Source organism: Lepisma saccharinum, chromosome 8, assembly GCF_977018435.1.
Source record: "Lepisma saccharinum chromosome 8, izLepSacc3.1, whole genome shotgun sequence".
NCBI lineage: Eukaryota > Metazoa > Arthropoda > Insecta > Zygentoma > Lepismatidae > Lepisma > Lepisma saccharinum.
The window spans coordinates 33,418,130-33,438,554 of record NC_139236.1 but is presented as its reverse complement, the minus strand read 5'-3'; the positions used below and the strand labels follow the sequence as shown (position 1 = coordinate 33,438,554).

Here is a 20,425-nt window from a genome sequence, read left to right as displayed (position 1 = left end):
CTCATCTTGTGGGCAGGTTGGGTGATACTTAGATTGTGCTGGTTGGCGGTGGTGTTAGTGGGGTGGGGTGTTCCTCCTGCACCCCGACTTCGAATACTGCTTGTAGTCATTCATCTTCATTGTCGCGATTAGCCAAAAGTGGGAAGAAATGTGACGTTAGAGAAGATGCATACTAAATTAACCATGCGTTCTCATCGTTGCGGTTAAACAAAGTGATGGAAAAGCAAAGTAAAAGTAGGATAAATATGTAAATTTGCAATATATATATATATATAAACTGAAGAAAACTGCCTTTTACTGCAGGAAATTTAAAAACTCCGCGTACATTTTTTTACCATATCGCCTCTTATATTGAAGATATTGGCGTGTACACCCGAGTGTTCTAAACGTATTGTTATTTTAAAATTTGTGAAGAAAATGACGAAAATAATTGTAATTTCAGAATAGGCATTCTTGTAATGATAAGTTCTTCCCAGTGGGAACCTATGTATTGGCAATGAACAAGGCTGTTCTCGTGTTCGCCATTGACTATTACCAATATTGCTTTGTTTTATTGCTGTCTCTTTCGCGATGCATGCTAAGTTTACGGGACGAGCAGAAGCCCTGCCTGCATGCATTTCTAAATGATGTCGTCAGGCCAATCAGAGGACATTTTCCAATCAATGACGTAGGAGGTGACTTTCAGCAGTGTTTGAATGCATGTTTCTCGAGAACCAAAACAAATATCGCCGAGATATTTTGCACATCTCATTTTGGTGTCATTATCAGTAAAATGAATAGATTTAAAACTTTTTTACATCTCATAATGGAAATGTTCATTGTGTCTATTCTCAGAAATTCACTGTGCAGTAACAAGTCTCCATGGGAAACGTTTTGCTCCCAGAATTTCAATTTATAAATAATTTTATGTTTAAAAGAATTATTTTGAGTTGTTCTGACTATTTATTGTGTACCTTTACTTTTCACAAAGTATATCAGTATAAATGTGGTGCAATATTTGTAAACTGACATTAACTGTTGGTGTAAATGTAGTACAACACATACGGCATGGTCACAATTAAAATTCCCATACTTGGATCTCTCTGGAGCCCATTTGAGACATTGGATTGCAGTGAAACTTGGTATAGAGGCCATGGGGAAGTGAATGGTGAATGCTGATGAAGAAAATAGTTCAATGCTGAAGTAACAAGCAGAAGCCAGATATGCTTCTTATTTTGAGTTTGTCAGTACAGCAATGTTCAATATGCTCGCCATCAACATGAATGTCCCTTTGGAAGTGTAAGACATGATCAATGGTTGCACAAAGCGTTTCCCAGGATGTTGTTTACTGTGGCGATATTTGAACATTTTTTTAAAGTCAACATTAGCTTCCACATGGTCAATGTAGCCCCTATACAAAGTTTCATTGCAATCTGATGTTTTGAACAGGCTCCAGAGGACTCCAAGTAGGGGAACTTCAATTACGACCACCTGGTATATATACTCTGTCCCATTATCTCTGGAGCAGGGGGGAAATCGAGTAGGCAGAGTACATGCTGCTGCCAATGCTGGTAACTGCAGTCACTTTCCCGCTCGCCACACAATCACATTCCCTCTCACTTGTGTTCATTGGTGGAGCTTTCTTGCATCACTACTTGCACAGAAACTTGTTTTCATTTGCTTGCTCCAGAGGTATCTGGGTCAGAGTATATGTGGTGCAGTAATTATTGTTGCTTGCCTTTCTAGCAACATTGAGCTGATGCCATTACTTGAAAATATGGTTTTCTTTCTTTTTTTAGTTGCTTTTCTTTCGGTTTAGGGTCAGCCCCAGGGCGAGGGAAAATAATGATCAGATGAAAGAGCAACCACCATGAAATAGGCATGTTTTAGTTTGGACTCAAACCCAGAACATTTGCTAGTGAGACGTTTTCAATATATTGAAAATTGCATCTTTTGCATAATCTCATAGACACTCAACATCTGCAAATGGCATTTTGTATATCTTGTGAGGATATCCAATCTTTGGAAAAGTATCAGTTGATCAGTATATTGGCTTTCTTACTTCATTTTGCAAAGTACTGCATACAGGATGTTACTGGCGATAAACTCTGCTGTGCCTGTATGACTCTGCAGCTTCTATTTATTTTTGAAAAAGGCTCATTTCTGTGGTTGTAAAGGTTTTACATTATAGCACTAATGTATTTTTTCAAGGGTCAAACAGCAGGTCAACATCCTTTTTAAGTAACCACGTATGAGAAACAATTATTAAGTCTTTCACCTTCTAGTCCGTTCATTCCAGTTTTTTTAGATGAAAAAGTGAATCAAATTTGGAAGCAATTTGTGCGGTGACGTGTAAGGGAAAATTATATGTAAAGATTCATATATATCCTCACACATTGATAAGTTTTTGTAGGATTTTTTTGTGCTGTATGGCACATCAGTACAAATGCTTCTACTTTAAGACACTCCTTTTAAAGAGTAATATCATCTGCCAAACAAGGCATTCACAGTTCTTTCTTCCATGCTGTCTCACTACCAAAGGTTAGTGTCATGGGGTGGGCATTTCATGAATTTCATCTCATCATTTTCACCATGGTGATTAGGGCCTCCCCAATGGCAGCATTGTCGCCTTCTAATCAAGGGGTCCCAGGTTCAATACCCAGTGGAGGCACATAATGGTTCGGATCCCACTTTAAACTGTAGGTCCAGTCCAGATTAGCCTTACTGTACATAAAGTGGACTTAAAACACCAACTCAACTCGCCATGGTGATTAGCCTAGTCTCGGAGAAGCAACAAAAAAAAAAAAGTCAAATCAAGGCTCTGCATCAACAGGTCATATGTTCAGTTCTCATTGGCAATTAATATTCCATACAAAATTGCAATGTAAGTGTTAGGTTGGTCACTGATTAGATCAGGCATGACGAAAGTTTTTGCGTTATGTATTGCAATAGCTTACTTACAACTGGCCAATTACACAGAGCTGAATGAATAGAATGCACAGGCAGAAAGAAGTATAGTGTGTTTTATAAGTCCTGCAGGATTCTAAAAAGCTAGACTTCAAAGTAATAGGTTTATTACAATGAAATATGTTTTTTTACACAGAGTAAAATTTTGTTTTGCCCACACTGCTGAATGACATGTGTGCAGGTGATCACGGAATCATGATTCCAAGAAGGCACCAATGCAGGAAAAAGTTCAGTGTGTTTTATGGCTTGCCGAGTTAAAATTTTGTGCTTTGGTGTGGAGAAGGTTCCAAACAACATTTGGAAAAACACCTCCAGCAGAGACAAGTATCCAGAGATGGTGCGAAATGTTTAAGGCTATGGGAAGCATAGCAGATTTGCCACATAGTGGGAGGCCAAGAACGAGTGACGATGTGGTGGATGCAGTGCAGGAGAGCATGAAACGGAGTCCAATGAAATCTCGTAAACAAAGATCCTTGGAACTGGGAGTGGCGAGGTCTACGTTACACAGTATCTTATCCTGCAGGACTTTTAAAACACACTGTACATAATGCAGTAGCCATCAGTCTCCTTGCTGCATTGGGCTGTGCTTAGTTTTATGTAATACAAATTGTTGAAGCTTCATCGTTTTCTTTTGCAGGTTATATTTGACATCAAAAATCCAAATGATCATTATCATGTGCCATTGCTTCTGAGCCCCTACAGTTACACAACGTACAGAGGTAGCTAGATATTTGTAAACATTCCTGATGGCTGGAAGAGGACAGAGATTTTTATTTGCATGCTTATGTATTTTTCATCTTCAAAGACATGATTCCAAGTATCTGTAGAATATACAGTCGAATTTTCACATACCAATGTTCATGCAAAGTTAATGTTTACCAATAGTTACTATGAAGAAAAATGATGCAGAGAAATGTTCTTGGATTTTTTTAAAAAGGGAATATGTATCCAGCAATGCTGGCAGAGAAGTTTCCATGAATTATAGATTTTGTATGCAATATTTTTAATTTTGTAATGTTATTTGGTAATCATGTTTCATATAGTATCTGCTGTAATATAGACTAGGATACAGTACATAATTTTGAAAATAGAATTTTAAATTATAAGTTCACGATGTGATGGATGCTTAACATTGTTAACGACTATAGCTATTTACATAACTAGAATAGCATGTAAAAGTATAATATTCATTTTTTGCTACATGCAAATATATATGTTATCTTCTAAAAGTGATTTGCCTTTTTCCACATAGCCAAATGTTATTCAACAGAAGGGTATGCTTTGGGTTGTCTGCATGTTACCACATTATTTCTTGTGAAGCACTGAAATGAATTTGGTCTTCTTCGTTATTAGGAAAGATTTTCTGGTTAGTAGCCAATTATTTGCTGCTGATGACTTTTTCCTCTTCCTCCTCCTTTCTAATACTTGAGGCTTGAACCAGGACATGTTGTGGTGTCCGAGAGTTTTTAGAAATGCATAATGACACTTAATGCCATACTGCCAAACATATTTCTTTTTCCAAGTAAGGATGATTCCAGTAAATAAAACAAAACCGTAGTAAAAAATCAGGTCATAGTTGAAGTTTCAAGTGACATTAAAGGTAGCAGCAGCAAGTATTTAGCATTAACCAGAAAAATCCTTCCAAGTAAGGAAGAAAAACTGTGTTTCAGCAGAAGCATTATTTTTGTAGAGTACAGAGATTGTTTCAGCAGAAGCATTATTTTTGTAGAGTACAGAGATTACATGAACATCAGCATTAAGGCATGAATTATGACCTAATTCAAAGGTTAGTGTCTGGATGTTTTTTTGAATTCACCTTATAAGCAATTGCATGGCATAGAGAAATGTGAGGGGGTAGCTCGAAGGAGATATTCTGTGTTGAGTTCAGTTTGCTATTTTTAAGTGTGCATGAAAGTTCTGAAACTACGAGGGAAGTCCAAAAATAAGTCCCCCCGCCCCCCAGTTGTTTTGCCAGGGGGAAACCAGGCTGAGTTGGAACACCTCAGACACCCATACACCAGTGAGTGAAGTACAACCACGATCCAACAGATGGCATGAGCGTAGTGCGTGCACACGAGGGGAGGTGATTCTCTGTCATGGCCCGGCAGATATGGAGCATCTCATGCGATATCACCGGGAAGGAAATTAGTTTCTCTTTCGGATTGTGACGGGATGAAACGTGGATCCACCATACCACACCCGAATCGAAGGCCCCATCAATGGAGTGGAAACATCAGTCATATCCTGTCCGGAAGAAGTTCAAGACAACTCCCTCGGCAGGTAAGGTGCTTCTCACAGTTTTTTGGGACGTGCATGGTGTTTTGTTGTTGGAATAAGGAACCATCAACGCTTCACGTTATTGTCACACCCTGTCCAAATTGAAGCAGGCTATTTGGCATAGGCAGCCTGGCCTTCTCACATCTGGCGTGCTGTTGTTGGATGACAATGCGAAACCGCACTCGGAGAGGGCTACGCAACACCATCTTGCAACCCTTGGTTGGGAGCACTGCCATACAATCCCGATCTCGCACCGAGTGACTTCCATCTGTTTCTGGCTTTGAAGAAGGCTCTCTGAGGAAGGTGCTTTGGAAGCAATGCTGAGGTGACACATTTCGTGCAACACTTCTTCCGTATACAGAACACTAATTTTTTCCAAGAGGGTTTTTTGAAGCTTATCAAGCAGTATGACAAATGTCTGAATGTCCGGGGTTCCTATGTGGAAAAATAAAGTAAGTATGCTATTCCTTTTTTCATTTAGGTTTTTTGTTTTTCCTTCCCATCTTCTGGCCACAGTCGCCAGGGGAAACTTATTTTTGGACTCTTCCTCGTATCATCACTTGAAATTACATTTTAAACAGGGTAACTGGTAATTAGATGTATTCCCTGAAAGGGGTTAAAGTAGAGACAATTTGCAATAAATTTGACCATATGATACCCCGTCCGAAAATTAGTAGTTTGAGAGAATCGAATTTCAATTTTTTAAAAAATTACAATTTTCCACATAAAAAGATGAATGGAGAAAAAACTGCTCATTGTATGGAACTTATTTCAGCATTTTCTGATAGCTAAGAAATAAGTGGTTTGCTAAAAAAAAAAAAAAAAAAAAAAAAAAAAAAAAAAAAAAAAAGGTTCTTCCCAAATAACAAAACAATCACATGTAAGTAACGGGTGGGTCTAAACTTACATGTGATGATAAAAAAATGCACCCTTAGTTTACTTGGCAACGTATTAACAACAAAAATGGTATGACACGAAGCGTACAAATTACTTAAATTACTTCCTTGTGACATCTGCTATCCAACAAGGTACAAATGTTGCTAACATACACATTTGTGTACAAGAAATAATACTTTGTTCATCTTCATGTGAATGGAATCAATGAACATTACACGTCTTGCTCAAAGTGGGCACCTCCGTTACGAATGCAGGCACACAGGTTTTTAAGGACATTTGGTCTCTCTAACTCGTGATGTGATTGTGTTCTTGATGTGTTGACCAGCTGCTAAGATCCTCTCCCTGTGCTCTTCTTGCGAGTTTACCTGTGTCTTGTCATGTGGCTCCAAATGTAAAAGTCGCAAGGCTTCAAATTGGAGGATTGAGCCGGCCATGGAATCGGGCCACCTTGGACAATCCATTTCTTTGGGTAATTTTCATCCAGCCATTGTCGCATGCCCAGGCAGAAGTATGGATGGGCGTCATCAACAATCATTTTTCCTGCCCAAAATCTTAAATGGCATCACTTATGAACATTTTTTGAGGAACTGGATGGCAATGTTGTTGGAGGATGTGCCTCTAGCTACAAGACGTGAGATGATTTATCAGCATGATGACTGCCCAGCTCGATCCCCCGATCGATTTGACGCCTTGCGACTTTTACATTTGGAGCCACATGACAAGACACAGGTAAACTCGCAAGAAGAGCTCAGGGAGAGGATCTTAACAGCTGGTCAACTCATCAAGGACACCATCACATCACGAGTTACGAGACCAAATGTCCGTAAAAACCTGTGTGCCTGCATTCGTAATGGAGGTGCCCACTTTGAGCAAGACGTGTAATGTTTTTTAATTGTATTGTTCATTGATTCCATTCACATGAAGATGAATGAAGTATTACTTCTTGTACACAAATGCGAATGTTAGCAACATTTGTACCTTGTTGGATAGCAGATGTCACAAGGAAGTAATTTGTACGCTTAGTGTCATACCATTTTTGTTATTAATACGTTGCCAAGTAAACTAAGAGTGCATTTTTTTTATCATCACTTGTAAGTTTAGACCCACCCGTTACTTACATGTGATTGTTATTAGGGAGAAACTTTTTTTTTTCAACAAACCACTTATTTGTTAGCTATCAGAAAATGCTGAAATAAGTTCCATACAATGAGCAGTTTTTTCTCCATTCATCTTTTTATGTGGAAAATTGTCATTTTTTTAAAAAAAAAAACAATTGAAATTCGATTATCTCGAAAACTACTAATTTTCGGACGGGGTATCATATGGTCAAATTTATTGCAAATTGTCTCTACTTTAACCCCTTTCAGGGAATACATCTAATTACCAGTCACCCTGTGTGTACACCCACACACCACGTTGCACTAACTTCTCCCATGTGTCACACAATCTATTTAGCAAACTATGTAGCAAGTGTTTGCTTCAAACGAGAGATGGTCACAAAATCTGGATAACTGATATCCATTTTGGATGCAATGGATGATCCAGATAGACTAATATGGTTATTCCCGATATTCATAACCTGTGTATTCCGATTGCCATTTACTTTTTCAAGTTTCAGTAATGTATTCTGGTAAGAATGGTGTCCAAAATAAACATCAAATCAAATAAAGGGATTGGTACACCAATGTTATATTCTAAACTGCATCTTTTTATTGTTAGTGGAAAACTTTTTTCATTTATACTGAACTTAGTAATGCAGAGATCTGTTTTAGCCCCCTCCCCCAAATAAACATTTAAAAAATATGCAGAGAATCCTTATAGTAAAAATACGAATATGGTGAATAGAAGAATGTGCAGACAGCCAATAAAACAGGTAAAATATAAAACTGTATGGATAATGCACACATTTCAGTATTTTGGGTATCAAAATATCTGATATTTGGATAGAAGATTATCAGATATCTGGATTTGGCCATCCCTAGTTCAAACTCCACAGGGTCAGATGCAAAGGAGAAGTTTGTGAAACATAACCCACATGTATAAAAATAATATGCTGTTTATGTTGGATATTAAAAATGTATAACCACTAAGTTGGTTGTAGTACCTATTTTATGTATGCACTTCAGATACATTATATTTTTCTTTGTTACAGGTGTGACAAAAATATTTAATTTTGTGTCATTTCATGTATGTATCAATTTGGTACTGATGGGGGGTTAGTTCTTTTATTTAGTCTGTAGTGGTAATGCTGTTTCCTTGTAATCAAGGGGCTTAAGGTTTGATCCATGGTGGAGGTTCAGATCCCAAATTAATCAGTAGGTCCAATTCTGATTAGCCAACCTCAACCAAGGAGTCATTGAATTTGTGTTTTTTTCATGTCCACTTTAAGCACAGAAAGTGAGTTCCAAACAAATGTGTGCTCCATTGGGTCTATGGTGATGTAGTATTGGGAGCATGATTTCATTCCCCTTCCTGAAGAAAGTGTAGACACATGTTGCTTGTTTTTGGAATTTTAGTGGCTTTTCCTTTGAATAACTCCAAGGGTAGTGTTGTTTGTAGTTGATATATTGTTGCACTTGTATGCATCAAAGAGTCATTATGTTTGCACTATTTTTAGCAGTTGGCATTTTTGAAGCCTACTCACCTTTGTTACATCCTTTTGCATGCCCTGGATATCTCTCCTAAGCAGTAAGGTGTTCTCAAGGGATTTTGCAATGTAGGATAATTGTTCATGCATGCAGAACAATTTGGACTAATTTCCGGTTTACTTCAAAGACAATTTTGTCTTCCTGACAGCGTTTGTGCTGTTATTTCCCATGTTCTTGTAAAGTAAAATGTGTTTTAATAGACAAACCACAAAATGCATAAAGAAAACTAGTTCCTCCCCACTCTCTCTACGATTCTCTATTATGCACTACCCATCCTATAGATTTCAAAATGCCACCTGCATAAAGTGCTGCAAATGTAGTAATAAGATCCCAAACTCCCCATAAGGACTTGATGTTTACAAATGCAACACTATATCAACTAAAAAAAGCACTGCTATGGGAGTTTAGTTGCATTAAAAAAAAACTGTGGTTTATTACAAGCAACTAACCTCTCCAACCACTCCCCATCCCAAATTGATACAGTAACTTGGATATAAATCTGAAGACTTATCACACCATGAATGAAAAATATAATGTACAGGAAGCACATACATAAAATAAGACATTCTTTACAACCACATTTGTGGTCCTATCTTGTCTGAATTTTTACACACCTATAAATAACAATACCCCTTTCCACTCACCTTGTGAAATACCAATCACATTACTTATTGGCATTTCAACCTCTATAAGTTGCTTTTTCCTTTAGTGTTAACCTAAATATAAGAAATGTACAATCATGTAAAAATCATCAACCCAAGCATGAACTAAATGTACAAAATATGTGTCAATAAGTTAAAAATAAATTTATTCATTGCTATTATCTGACTAGGTACACCTGATGTAACCAAGTTACAACAAACGCATTGTTTCCTACATTGCTAAAATATAACTTGTCCAGATCCCACAACAGAAAACCTTGTTTTTTTTTGCTGTGCAACTCACATGCTGGGCTAAGCTACTCATGTTCACTGTTATTTAAGTTAATTTTCATACTATGCCAAATTTCATTAGACTTCAACAAGTGATATATTGAAATAGTACAAATTCTCATCAATGAATACAACTATAAACATTTCTTAATTTCATAATTCACACTACTGTTATGTTACTCAACTAAATTAAGACAGCAGGTACTATTAAGAAAAATAATACAGTATGTACTTTAATAACTCTCATATTAACTTCAATACACAGTGCCAATAAAAAAAATGGCAGATGCTCTTTCTTGGCACATCTCACTACCAAATTTACATATTTTATTTTACAGTGTGTAAAAGAAAAACAATGACAATAAAAATAATAAATAATAATTACACTCAAGAACACATACTATCCTGAAATGAACTTTTCTTGCAAACCCCAACTGGCATGCATTTTCAAAATTGTTTCAATTGTGGACAAATTAATAGAGAGCAGCAGCACAAAAATTTCACTTGCTATTCCATTGCTTCAATGCCAAACTACACAATTTGACCAACACTGCAAGATCGAATGGAACATTACTCTCAGTATATTATTAGCAATCAACAAACACAACCATATTTTTTTTTCAATCTATACACATACATTATACACCAATGTAAAAATTACAGTTCCTTTTACACATTACAGCAGCACTACTATCCATTACCAATGCGAAGCCATCTGAAACATAACCCATTTTGGGAAGAAGAAAAACAAACACATTTGATGCAAGAATCTTTAAGTTTAAATTTCATTTGGTGCAATTTTCTTTCCGCACACTTATTCTTGGAAATGGAAATAAACTCCCAAAATGAACTATGTTACAGAGATCTTCTGTTCAGCTGCACACAAAAATATTAAAATGTGTAACACAATAATGTACAGAAAATGCCTCACACTGTTGCCAAAAAGTCCTGGCAGGATTTAAGAGTACAAGGATGGATCCTGTTTTGCCTGACTTGCAGAGAACCTTTTCAATATTCCTACAGCTCACACAATACTGCGCAAAGATTTATATTTTCCTTTTTACATTGCCATCTTTAAGTTCATATTCACCATGACAAAGCACCATCAACAAACAGTTATTCATAACACACTTCAAAGTCACCATATTTACAAATTGGATGGCAGATACTTGAAAACTTATTACAACACAGGCAATGAAACCAGACACGCACGCACACACACACACACACACACAAACTTGTAATGTACAAAGTAAAGTTCCTTGTCCCCCTCATTATGCACAATATGTCTCAAATATTCTCACCTTAAGTGCATAAGGCCAAATTAAGTTAATACTGTACATAAAACATTTCTTTTGGCATTCTTTTATAAAAATTCTGAATTTCATTTTTGAATGATATGTTTTTTTTTAAACATGTTCCAAAAAACCACTCCCAAAATACATCCACCCTATATCCACCTAATTCTGTAACAAGTCTGCCAACCATTACGAAATACACATACATACACACCCACACATGTACAACCTTGTGCTAAACAGTAGTCACAAAAAAAAATTACAAACAAAAAAAAAAATGTTGGGGCAATCACTAGGGGCAGGGGGGGGCAATAAATAATACTACAGCTTATTATGTTAACATTATAGAAACATACAGCTTTTTTTTTTTTTTAGTCTGAAAAGTTCACTGGTGCAACATCTACTGAAACTTGCTTGCGTGCTGTTTAATAAATATGTTGCATATGTTTTAAGAACTACAGTGTCTCCATCTGAGTGCACAGAAAGCAACTGCTACAATGTGATCAGTGCACTATCAACAAGTGGAGGAACCTACTTGCTAGTTTTGTATAACCGTGCTTGTTTGTTTGTTTTCTTTGAGGATAAAAAAGAAAAAGAAAAAGGTGCATGGACTTCCCTCAATAATCACATCTGGATCACAGACGTAAACTTATATGGAAAAAAAATTACATGTGTAAAAAGTGCATGGAAAATATTTTCTTTACAATTCAAGAATATAGTTAAGGATTATGCAAACAGGATAATTTAAGAGCGACACAACAAATACATCAAAATAAAAATTCTTCAATGTTCTCCATCCTAATCAATAACCACCATACACCTGACTATAATAGTCAGTATGTCTGCAACAATAAAAAGAATAATTTTTTCAAAAAAATTCAACAATATATATATATAATAGAATACATATAGTTTCCTTTTTATTTAAAAAATGATGAAAGACTTGAAGAAATTCCAATGGTCCTAACCTAAAAGGAAAACAAAGGAAGCCTTGCTTTTTGTTTCGGCAAACGGGAAGCAGAAAAGTGAATACCTACGACCCAAAGGGAGGGGGGTTGATCACACCTACCTTTGGAACATACATGTACTTCCCATGAATTCTACAGTGATTTTTTCCTTGGCAACTTTCCTTGCTGTAATGTGCAAGGAATGCAAACTCCGTGGTTGTGCGAGGCATGACGGGCAGCCAGGCATCGAGGAACCACATTACTTCTTTGTTGGAGTGCCTCTCTGCGTTAAACCTTCAAATCGTTTAAACGTGTAGTTTATGAAAACCCAGTCTTTAAATATTACTTCACCCTCTTGCATGGGAGCTGATGCTGAAAGAAAGCAAGATAAAAATAAATTTTCTATATGATCATTTAGTTTTAAACGTCATATTACTGTACTGAAATTAAAGCAAGTTACACATATGACAGTTCATTTTTGAATGTCAGGGAAAATAAACAGTCAGTGATGGTTCTGAAAATTGTCTTCCATTTTGCAGGTCCTAGAATTTTACATTAATGTGCAGATCATCTACCATGCGTCCATTTCGATCTGCAGCCGAGAGATTGGGAGAAGCGTGGCGGGCGGCGCTGACGGAGATGCCGACATTTGCGGCCTGAAATGCCCGCTTATTTTTATGGACATATGCAGACATTTATATAAATATTGCAAAACGAGCACTAACCTGTGTTATAAGAGTATGGTTTTAATTTTAGTAGCTTAGTGACTGTATATGCCGATGATTTTGACACGCCCACCTCTTGTGAAACACGGCGTAGAGGTTTGTTTGGAGAACGTTCTAACGCTGCACCAATATCATCGAGTTTTGCTTCGGTTAGAATCCGTCGTTTTTGCTTAGGTGTTTTAAAATTTAACGATACAGTTTCTCGTAATTTAAGGACAAGATGTCTAACCGTATCTCTGTGTGGAGTTGAAACGCATGGGAATTTCTGTACAAATTACCTACACACGTCTCGACACGAGTTTGTTTCCACGTACGTGTCATACATAAAAATTCTTTGTTCTAACGTGAATCTTGCGGCTGGCATTCCAATCGTCTCACTGACACGTCACACATACACACTACAAGAACACAAACAAGTAACTGCAAGTAACCAAGAATAACACTCTTGCACACAGTACGAAATTAACACGCTCTTGGTTTACATTGCTCGCCACTATATTTACAACTCTGTCTTCATCTAGTCGCGAAGGAACAAAAAACTCGAGCTCGGATATTTCGGATTGCAAGGAAGCTCACGAAAACCATTCACTTTTATCGGTTTCGTCTGCAGTGTAATCTTGATACATTGTTGCACATTCGAAACCTCCAAACGATTCTCATGGCCACAAAACTCTTTCAAGGATATAAACTTAAACAGGACGTTACTGGTCAAAACTATGATTAAAATGCTTTATTATCTGTGGCTCTTAACATCGTTTCTATAGCGTATTTATTTGTGTATATAAGAGCAGAACTTAAATGAATTACAGAAGAACTTTTGCGTGTTATAACACAGGTTAGTGCTCGTTTTGCAATATTTATATAAATGTCTGCATATGTCTATAAAAATAAGCGGGCATTACAGGCCGCAAATGTCGGCATCTCCGTCAGCGCCGCCCGCCACGCTTCTCCCGATCTCTCGGCTGCAGATCGAAATGGACGCACGGTATTAATACCAATCTCATTCCTATGTATGCATGCATCTGTATGCACACACACACACGTACATCCATAGTGTCACCATCTATTTCATTGAAAAGGTTGGCACTCCTGTCATCTCTGAACAAGGTTGTGTGAAAGTTACATTACACATTGGAGCACAATGGACTGCAGTAGATATCTTTGCATTCATTAATGGTCAAACAAGCTACATGTACGACAGACTTAGAACACATTAAGAGTTCAACTGCAATTTTCATTACAGGAAGTGTTAAAGTGTTCTTTCAGGTTTTTCTGGGATATATTCGCTACATTTCAAGTATTTTGCATTTCGTTGTTTAGTGTCACTTTTCTTCCACTTTTGGCTAATGAGCACATGAAATCAATGAAGGAACATTCACAATAAACATTAATGCCCACGCTGGGACTTGAAATGAAATCACGTACTTTGGTGGCAAGATCAAAGTCATCCACTTAATGCACTCTGCTACCGAGTACTTGTACTTTTGTTACTTAGCATCGCTTCTCTGCCACTGCTGGCTAATTGCGACAATTAGGATGAGCATTGATTTGATTTAAATTGATGAAGGGACATTCGCAAAGAACGTCCAGGCTGGGAATTTGAACCCAGAAACTTTAATGGTGAGATAGAAAGGCTGCCACTTAGACTTGGCTGGGCCTTTGACAGACACCAACAAAGCCATTTTCGAGCTTTCATATCCTTTTGAAAAACTGCTGATATCCCAAATTCTGAAAAATTACATCTGCCTAGAATTCCTTCCAGAGCATTCACATGAATCTTCATGTGGTTTGCTTTTGTTTTGCTAGGAATAGTTTTGTGGCTATGCAAGCCCATCTAGACAACAACGAAGAAGACCACGAAATTTCGAAAACTACTTTTGCTGTCGGCCAAAGGTTCAGTCAATCCTTAATGTGCATAGACAACTATGATTCTATGACAACTACACTGGAAGAAAATTAACTATGTTGGAAAAATTGTATTTCAGTGTGCACTGATGGCACACCAGTAATGACTGGTCGATTGAAAGGCTTTACTTCAAGTTTAAGGCAAGATTTTCCTAACGTTGCACCCATTGTTTCTTACATAGGGAACTTTTGGTAGTAAAAATCATTCGTCAAGTCGTAGGGAACGTAACGGCCTCAGCTATTGCAATGGTTAACCTTAAAATTTGAGCAGTAAACTAGACTTCTGAAAGTAATGTGCCAGGAAGCAATAAGACTGGTCCTTCACACCAACATTCGCTGTTTGTCCAAAGGAAAGGTTCTCTCCAGATTTATGAACTGAAGAATGAATTATTGCCAATATTTTCCACACAGGAACCTCATTTTAATGCCCTTGGTGTTCCAAAGTTGCATAAAAAAGTAAGGTAAAGTTCCCCGTGCACTTTTTTGCACCATGCCCCCACACATTCTTCGATCTCTGCTATTTTGGATGTCATGTATCAGCACCATGCTCCAGCTGCCTATTTATTTGAGGCTGGGTGAGCCCCAGAGCTGCTTTATGCAGGGACAAGGCCAGAAAAAATCCAACCTTACTCTGGGATTCGAACCTGGGACTTCCACATAGAAGTCAGATGCCATAAAGACTAGAGCACTGCATCTTCAAAAGGTGCATACCTTGCCGATATTTTTGGGTATTTGAATACTCTTCATGCCAGTATGTAGGAGAAAGAAGAAAATATCTTTGTATCAAGTGACAAACTTGATGCATTCTTAAAGAATATCAAAATGTGGAAGCCAAAAGTAGAAAACAGTGGCCTCCAGTGACAGCTGAAACTGATTCGAATATTGTGCCAGTTTGATTTTAGAAAATCTTTCGGTTTTGGAGGATAAAATGCAACAATACTTTCCTTCTCTCAATGTGAATAAAAATGACTGGGTCTGCCATTCCTTTGCTGTTATTAAGACCCAAAACACTTATCATTAGAAGAGGAAGAGGCAGAAGACTTGGCTGATCTTTGAAGCTCAAAAACATATAGGGAAACAACAGTACTTCACAACAAACGAGATGTCAGTGTTTTTAGAATACATCCTATTTACGTTACTACAGTTTTCTACAACCTACTTATGCAAACAGGATTCTCCGCATTGGCCAACATAAAATATAACAAACAAGAAAGACTTCTTGTAGCAGATCAAGAATTACTGGTGTGTTTGTTATTCCTCCCCATATTGAATAATTGTGCAAAATTGAACAAGCACATATTTCTCATTGAATTCTAAGGTTAATAAATAACACTTAAACTATGTACTACATACGCCTGTTTTATGTGTGTTCCTGCTGCTATAAAGTACTAGTGTAGTTTGTATTACAGTTCTCTAAGGCTAATAAATAACATTATTAAAATATTTCATACATGTGCCTCTTCTGTAGATTTTCATGGTACACCCTTTGAGAACCGCTGTTCTAGTATAAAGCCTAGCCCACCCTATAAATTTCCTTTCGTATACAACAGACACTGATGCAGAACACAAAACACCACCAAGCACATTAGCAATGTCATTACTGTTCCCCAAGATGTGTTAAAGTTTAAAATAGATTGTTTATACAAAATGCACTATAGGATTGATTTACAAAGGAACAATGATTTGCACTGATAATTACAACATGCATTATATCACGACCCTGAGAAAAATGTAGGAGGGCATAAGAGAATATTACATGCCTGTGTGCATTAGTGATAGACACCAAAGACTACCCAGTTACTTGAAAAAAAAAATAGTAAATGAACTAACTTTTTACCTCAAGCACAAGGTGGCATATGCAGTATCATTTTTTAAGAAAGAAAGTCTGTCATCTGATCTATGAAAACAAGCTAGAATTCCATGAGAAACATGATGGCATGTCTAATTTTAACCCTTATTTTGTTTGAACTTCCAAAGTTTTTTGTTACAAGTTACTAGATGATGTTAACTGAACACATTTCTCAATTTTTTTTAGTCATGAACTAAATCAAATCAAATCAATTGTGTGATGTCTGTTGAAATCGTTTGCGACAAAATACCACAACCAGAACAATTTCCACTAGTTTATATTGGGTTCACATCAATGACAATCGAGCCACATGTAATGAAAAACATTTAGAATTCAAACATTGTATGTTGAAATGAAGTTGACTCCAAGATGGTTGCCATGTTGGTAACATATCCTAACAAATTTTCCCCCTTTACCTATCTTGTATAGGGAAGTTTGGTTCATATTTCTCTACCTGTATTTGTTTTGAATGGGTGATATATATACTGCAGAGACTGATGTAACTGGTGCATTTGTATGTGTCAATTGGTCATAATTATGCCACTCCACCATTCATGGCATGTAACACTGAAGAGGATTCCTGCTTTCAGTCAACTTGCATCTTCAGCCTTTAGCCTTGTAGTGCAAGTCTTTGGGAAGAGGCGTCACACTTACAAATAAATTCCCACTTGTAATGAAATATTACTCTAATCAAAGTTTTACCCTCGTAGAAAAGGTAGTTGGTTACAAAATACATCCCCCAAAATGCCAAAATATATTTGAAATTATCAAAATTCTTCATAAACATTTCAAACTTAGATCATCCTGTACTACCAATGTTATAAGCTAACAAAATATTAAAAATTAAATGGAACTTCAGTGCAGATTTTTTTGCACACACATGTAAATATGTGTCTTTACACAACCAACACCACAAATTTTTCCAGTCTGCTACTTATACACTATACCCTTTAATAATAACCACAGCTCAAAGTTAAGAATACCCTTAGTAAATATTATACACACACATGCCATAAACTTACTTTGATTCAGATCCACCCTTTTAGAACTCAGGTCTTCAGTTTCTGAAATGAACGCACAACTTAGAATCTGTGTCATACTACATGCACATTCAAAAGCTATTATAAATTAAAAAAACACTACGTAGAGACCACACTAATGGGTTAGCAAAATAAAAAGCAACTCCCATACCAAAATAAAAGGAGAAATAAAAACATAAGAACAAAAGTGCAACAATGCTACGCAAATGTTTTAGTAGAATGAATGTATTTAGTATTTTAGTTTAAGAACCATGACAAGCTTCCCATAATCTCATAACACTTCATTTTTAATGCATAAGAGCAGATACATAAAGCATACTGCTGAATATGAACGTTCGTATTGTCAATAACAATTACACAAACACACACAAGCTGTCCGCCAACAACACAGTTTCATCCAAGGTCTTACCTGACTCAGAAACCAGGAAACCTACATAGTGGAAGACAACACACCATTTTGTTGGTTCTGTCACTGCCATAAGTGTGTTAAGGAACCACCATCGACACACAACCCTGCTTCATCACTGAACCAACTCATTTATATAGTTTTTTTTTTCTTTCTTAAAAACATGCAATGCAACATTATCCACACTATGTGCATATACACCAGCCCATTAAATTTTCACTAAAATTTGTGCATGTGGAACAAAGTCACAATTATCTCTATTTCTGGTTCCAATATTCTCTATTTCTGGTTCCAATATTCTCCAAGGATGTAATATAATCTCAATAACACACATTCACTCTTTTCCCTCCCATATGCCCCACTTGGTTCCTAATGCATCAAACCTAGTTACCAAAAATTGAAAAAGAAAACGTAGTCTCCAAATTATACTTCAACTAATAGCGATTACTAAAGAACAATGTATGAGTAATAAAACATTTGTAGTGATTAAAAATTATAAGAAAAACTAATACCATTTGCAATTTATACACATTTTGTTTGTTTCAAAATGCAGAATGTTTCAGTAACAATTCGACATAATGCTCAGTCTTTTAAGTTGATATGTATCAGCAACAAAAATAAAATATAATATCTGAAGTGAAACAATGCAGTAATGTATCTCAACACATTCTTCTGTCTGCCCAGGTCAAATATACAAGATCTCAAGAGCAATGAGCATCTCAAAAAGTAAACAATATAGAACCTACATGGTAGGAAAACGAAATGCACCAAAAATTCACCTTCTCAAAAAATTTTACCATGGGGGGTCAAGGAAAAGGCTAATACTGCAAATGCATATTTCTAACTACGTGGTAATTTTAATTCATTTGTAAAAACGGGGAAACCAAAGGCTTTTGCTATATTCCTCATGTACCAAACTAAAGGAATCAAAAGTTTGCAAAGCTTTCAGAGCATGCTAAGGGATATGGAAATTCTCACAAAAGCTTGATCCATTACCCGCTTTCAAAAGAAACTTCACTAATTTTTCCTAGAACTTGTCAAACTGCACATTCCACAGCAAAACTGAAAGAATGAAATTAATGTTACATTCCCTTTCATCAAGACCATTGCAAAAGATCAAACCTTATCTTGCAGTTGCTAATGAAGCTCTTTCAGCAGACGAGTGACCTGGGCAGAAGAGAACAAACATTGACCTTGACTGATGGAGCAAGAGAATTCTAATTACAACAGAGAAATTAAATTGGGCTCTCACACTCCACACAAGTCATGCTTGTAGTGAAAATCATTAATGATATGCAATTTCAACGGTTCACAGAGGTGTTACATTATTGCATGTAAAATTCTCTTCCTGATGTCACATTTATTTGGTAAAATTTATCAAGCATGTAAGTACCAGTACATTTTAGTCAAAATGTTATTGAGGAGTTACATGAAAATTTTGCTCAACCAGATATCAAATATAGGTACCTGGCATGCTGAGCAAATACTCTACCAGCAAGCAAACCTCTGGATGAATGTTTCAATATTGGAAACAAATTCATATAGTAATGTTATGCAAAGGTTTCTTATAGGAAGAAGATATGTTTAATATAATCGAAGGTTTCCAGGGGTAAATTGCAAGGTAACATTTCAACCAAGAATTTTTATTGTAAAAATATTTAAAGAGTCTGGTTGCTTCAGATCTTACACACTGAAACTATTTTACCACAAAACTTCTACCATATTTCTGGTTCAGAATGGCATAATGACTACATTCACCATTAAAAGTTGCGTTTGTCGTAAAAAGTTATCTTCCTTCTATGTTATATTTATCTTATTTTGCATTGTTTTCTGCCTATTTAAGCTAACTGCGACAAGAACTCATCCTTGTTTGCTGCCTAACAATATCAAAGGACAACCTCAAAATAGGAGATGAGAGTGTTATTCATGGAAAAAGACACCTTTGTGTGTGTACAATACTTTTCATTGATTTTGTAAACAGATATGAAACAAGTACAAATGTTCCATCACAATCACTTTTGAACAAAGTCTTGGTGCAGCTAATTTTTCACATTCTGCATTTAGTTCCCCAGAATTCCAACACCCTGTTATGCCAATAAAACTTTTTTTTTCTCATGCAAGTACTGTTAGACACATCTGCCATGACTAAAAGTATTTAGATATTAGTGTTTTGTAGCATTCATCAATTTCCCCACTACAAACTTCCTGCCTCCAACCATTTTATTTTTCAAACTGAGCTCCTCTCTATAAGAACACTAAGATCTTTAAATAAACAACACTAATAATAATTAGTTGAAAATCTCCAAACACCAAAACAATCAACTGACCATGTTCATGCATTCCCTCCACAGAGAAAAAGGATTGAAATTTTGGAAAAAAAATCCTTGGGTTACAATATTTAATTTTTCCATGGCTACTGTAATGATCATATAGGACTGTACAAGAAAAATTAGTAGAGTAAAATTTATCTAAATTTGTAGTGGTAATCAACAGATTCTCTCAGAATCCTTGAAAAAGGGGTTCCTCTCCATGCAATGAAATTGTAGGGAGCTAGC

General features: G+C 36.4%; 2 protein-coding genes across 10 annotated transcripts in view; one reads left to right on the top strand and one right to left on the bottom strand.

The window, feature by feature from the left end:
- LOC145991405 (uncharacterized) overlaps positions 1-4,179 on the top strand; it is a 48,094-nt gene extending 43,915 nt beyond the window's left edge. For all 6 annotated transcript variants that reach the window (XM_083127399.1, XM_083127395.1, XM_083127400.1 and 3 more), the window contains exon 8: positions 3,584-4,179. In XM_083127399.1, coding sequence (XP_082983525.1) covers positions 3,584-3,673 — 90 coding nt within the window. In that variant the 3' untranslated portion in view covers positions 3,674-4,179. The remainder of the gene's footprint in view (positions 1-3,583) is intronic.
- Positions 4,180-9,559: 5,380 nt separating this feature from the next.
- Positions 9,560-20,425, bottom strand: part of trc (Serine/threonine-protein kinase tricornered) — a 171,003-nt gene continuing 160,137 nt past the window's right edge. For 2 of the 4 annotated variants that reach the window (XM_083126450.1, XM_083126448.1), the window contains 2 exons: positions 17,447-17,488; positions 9,560-12,317 (listed from right to left, as the gene is read on the bottom strand). In XM_083126450.1, the coding sequence (XP_082982576.1) occupies positions 12,205-12,317; positions 17,447-17,488 (155 nt within the window). In that variant the 3' untranslated portion in view covers positions 9,560-12,204. The remainder of the gene's footprint in view (positions 12,318-17,446; positions 17,489-20,425) is intronic. The other 2 variants (XR_014441995.1, XM_083126449.1) reach the window with 2 other exon arrangements.